The 3,224-nt window shown below is 37.7% G+C and overlaps 1 protein-coding gene across 3 annotated transcripts; it reads left to right on the forward strand.

The window, feature by feature from the left end:
• The first annotated feature begins 36 nt into the window (after window positions 1–36).
• LOC112462161 (probable tyrosyl-DNA phosphodiesterase) lies at window positions 37–3,057 on the forward strand. Of its 3 annotated transcripts, none has more exons than XM_025027792.1 (6): window positions 37–131; window positions 664–1,025; window positions 1,099–1,793; window positions 1,870–2,412; window positions 2,549–2,750; window positions 2,878–3,057. In XM_025027792.1, exons 2-6 carry the CDS (start codon window positions 948–950, stop codon window positions 3,043–3,045), a joined length of 1,686 nt encoding a protein of 561 aa, XP_024883560.1. In that variant the 5' UTR covers window positions 37–131; window positions 664–947; the 3' UTR covers window positions 3,046–3,057. The 3 variants fall into 3 exon arrangements, with proteins under 3 accessions (XP_024883560.1, XP_024883559.1, XP_024883561.1); XM_025027791.1 differs by lacking the exon at window positions 37–131 and adding an exon at window positions 320–481; XM_025027793.1 differs by lacking the exon at window positions 37–131 and adding an exon at window positions 320–468.
• Window positions 3,058–3,224: the final 167 nt, after the last annotated feature.

Raw genomic sequence — 3,224 nt, forward strand, 5'->3', positions numbered from 1 at the left:
CTTAACGGGCAGGTGATGTCCGGGATGACCATATTTGGTCATTCCCGAAACTTATGCAGGTCTTCGCGTCAGCAACTCGGAGTTGCCAAGTGCAATACTTAATCTCATTGTTTGTGCACGTCTTCTCAAGGGTGGGAAAGTTTAATTTCGTACATGTTACTTATACAACTGTTTATATTAAAAAATAAGGTTATGAGGTGACAGCATTTAAAAATTTTTTTCAATTATTACTAATTATTTGACAGTCCCACCCTTCATTAGTACCTCTACTTTACTCCTGTAGAAGGATTTTGCGATCTGTAAAGCCGTTTCAAAATGAGACCTTTGAAATGTAATTGTCGGTAATTTGGACGGCTTTAGCATCCCCTTAACGTTCGTATGTGTCATCGAAATCAAACGTTTCCTGTGTAAATTACTTCGCAGTCATTTACTACGATGAATTCTATAGGTCAATTATACGCAATTATTGTAACTATCGAAGGTTAATACAGCGATATAACGAGATCTATAATAACGATCGATAACAAGGATAATATGATATCGTTATCAACGATATTATTTTAACCTTTACTATGTTTATAGAGCTGATAAATATTCCTTCCCAAAGGAGCAGAAACCAAAAAAAAAAAATAGAGCTGATAATAACTGTCACTTTAATTTCAGTGGAGGCACTATTAGTGGATCAGTTGGATGATGGTGTACAATAGAAATACCAGAAGAGCTCAATTTTACGTGTAACAATCGTTCACAATTGTTAATTGGATCAATTGAAAGTATTGCAAATGTGCTTAGAAACGAGAGGGACGGAAATAAATACAGCTGGTTGTCTGCAACTAGTTCATCCTAAAATACAATCTTCGTCTGCTGTTTATCAAGTATTAAAGAAAATTGAAAGGAAAAAGTAGAGATATAAGAAGGCAATTGCTCAGAAGAAACAAGATAAATTCATGCAAATGGATATGGAAGCTCAGGCATTCTCTAGAGTTTTGGCTGATGAGGATTGTGACAGTTCGGAAAGCATCAAGGTTAGTACAGAAAATGAGTTTGTAAATTTCAAATTATGAAGGGCAAACGAAATAAATGTAAGTTTCTTTATAGGCAAAAAAGGAAAGTCAGGAAACATCGGAAACTGGCTCTTCTGTTACAAATGAGATGGAACAGATGAGCATAGAAAGTAGCGATCAGACTCAGGATAGTCAGCAGAATATCAGCGACAGCAGTTCTAGAAACAATGAGCAAGATGTAATACCATTAATGTCTATCGTGGATATGCACCAAACTTGTAATTCTGAAGAGTCAAGAGAAGAAGTTAGGAAGATGGCCATTCAGATAACGACACAATTTGGAATATCCATCGCGGAACCAGGAGAATTTGCAAAAAAATATGCCCTTTCAGCACCCTACCACTTATTCTACACGAGAGTAGAAAATTCCAAGGAGACTTACAATCAACAGCTTTCTATAACTTTCCCTGAGATTCTCGACCGGAGTCTTGGAGAAATTGTTAACAGTCTTCATTTAAATTTTATGGTAGACGTCGGGTGGCTGTGCTTGCAGTATCTGTTGGCTGGTCAATGTACTGATATGATGATTCTGTACGGCGATAGGGTAGATCATCTAGCAACATTAGAGAGAGTACCTAGCAACATTACTATGATAGAAGTAGATATGCCGACTGATTTTGGTTGTCATCATACGAAGATTATGATTCTACAATACAAAGATAATGGGATCAGGGTGGTTGTCTCTACTGCTAACTTATATCTCGACGACTGGGAAAACAGGACAGAAGGGTATGCTAAAAATTCTTTATAGATATTCCTTAGTAGTATATCTGTGTCCATAAATATCTTTTTATATCTTGATCAGATTGTGGATCTCGCCTCACCTGCCTCTGCTACCAGAATCCGCGAGGCCTAATGACGGGGAATCTCCAACAGGCTTCAAAAAGGATCTCGTGCGATATCTCAATAAATATGGATATCCGGCTTTGACGCAGTGGATAAGGGCGGTACAAAGGGCAGATTTTTCTGACGTGAACGTGTTCCTTGTCGCTTCTGTACCTGGATCGCACAAATATAAAGAGGCCAATCTCTGGGGATTTAGAAAATTGGCGCACGTCCTATCACGTCATGCCACATTGCCACCAGATGCCCCTGAGTGGCCTATAATCGCGCAAAGTTCCAGCGTAGGCAACTTTGGTCCAAAATTTAACAGCTGGTTGTTGAAAGACATAATTCGGTGTATGTCGCAGGAGACTACTAAGGGTTTAAAGAGTCATCCAAATTTCCAGTTTATTTACCCGTCGATACAGAATTACAAGCAAAGCTTTGATTATCAATATTTAATTTCTCCCTTGTGTTATAGTGCAGAAGTGCATTCTAAGCAACAATGGATAGTATCGTACTTATAGTAAGCTACAATCGATTATTTTTATTTCATTTTTATTTCATTTATTTTATTTCATTTCAAATCTTTATACCTATGTTTTTGTGCCTTAGAAGCAATCTATTTTTTTCTACATTCAGAATTTGATATTTATTTTTAGCCAATGGAAAGCTAAGCGAACTGGACGAGATTGTGCAATGCCTCATATTAAATCCTACACGAGAATTTCGCCCGATTTGAAGAGGATTCCCTGGTTTGTACTCACCAGCGCAAATCTAAGCAAATCTGCATGGGGAGTCCAACGAAGCAACCTTGACATAAATAACTACGAAGCTGGAGTTGTATTCATACCAAAACTTATCGTAAGCGCCGTATTATTATTTTAATATGATTTCTAACATATTGATGAATTACACGTTATCGAAACATTAAGAGTGCATGTTTTAATCGATTAATATTATTGCATCTCAAACTCTGTTTTGTATTCAGACTGGAACAACTACGTTTCCCATTGAGGACGAAGAGGATGATTCAACCGTCCCAGTATTTCCGATTCCATATGATCTTCCATTGTGCCGATATGAAGCGGGTGATAGTCCTTATGTCAACGGATGTCATCTCGACCCTCAGGAGAGTACGTCTTCGTCTTGTGAATAGAATGTCATTCGATCCCTACGACCAACGCCGAAGTCGTATTATGTATATATTACGAAAACATAAAGTTGGATGATGCAATACTAATCAGATGTGAATTACGAGATGCGAAATCGGAAATGTGTGTTGCTGAGTGTTTAATGTGTCAATGTGTGTAAGTGTCCGCAGTGTTAAACTTGAGT

Source organism: Temnothorax curvispinosus, unplaced genomic scaffold (genome assembly GCF_003070985.1).
Source record: "Temnothorax curvispinosus isolate PA1 unplaced genomic scaffold, ASM307098v1 QBEX01011999.1, whole genome shotgun sequence".
NCBI classification, from domain to species: Eukaryota; Metazoa; Arthropoda; class Insecta; order Hymenoptera; family Formicidae; genus Temnothorax; species Temnothorax curvispinosus.

Bases quoted from the DNA above. Each gene is read 5' to 3' on its own strand.
- LOC112462161 (XM_025027792.1), top strand. From the start codon at position 948: ATGCAAATGGATATGGAAGCTCAGGCATTCTCTAGAGTTTTGGCTGAT. The intron at 2,413-2,548 runs GTAAGCTACAAT...ATTTATTTTTAG, and splicing joins TGGATAGTATCGTACTTATA to CCAATGGAAAGCTAAGCGAA. The intron at 2,751-2,877 runs GTAAGCGCCGTA...TTTTGTATTCAG, and splicing joins TATTCATACCAAAACTTATC to ACTGGAACAACTACGTTTCC.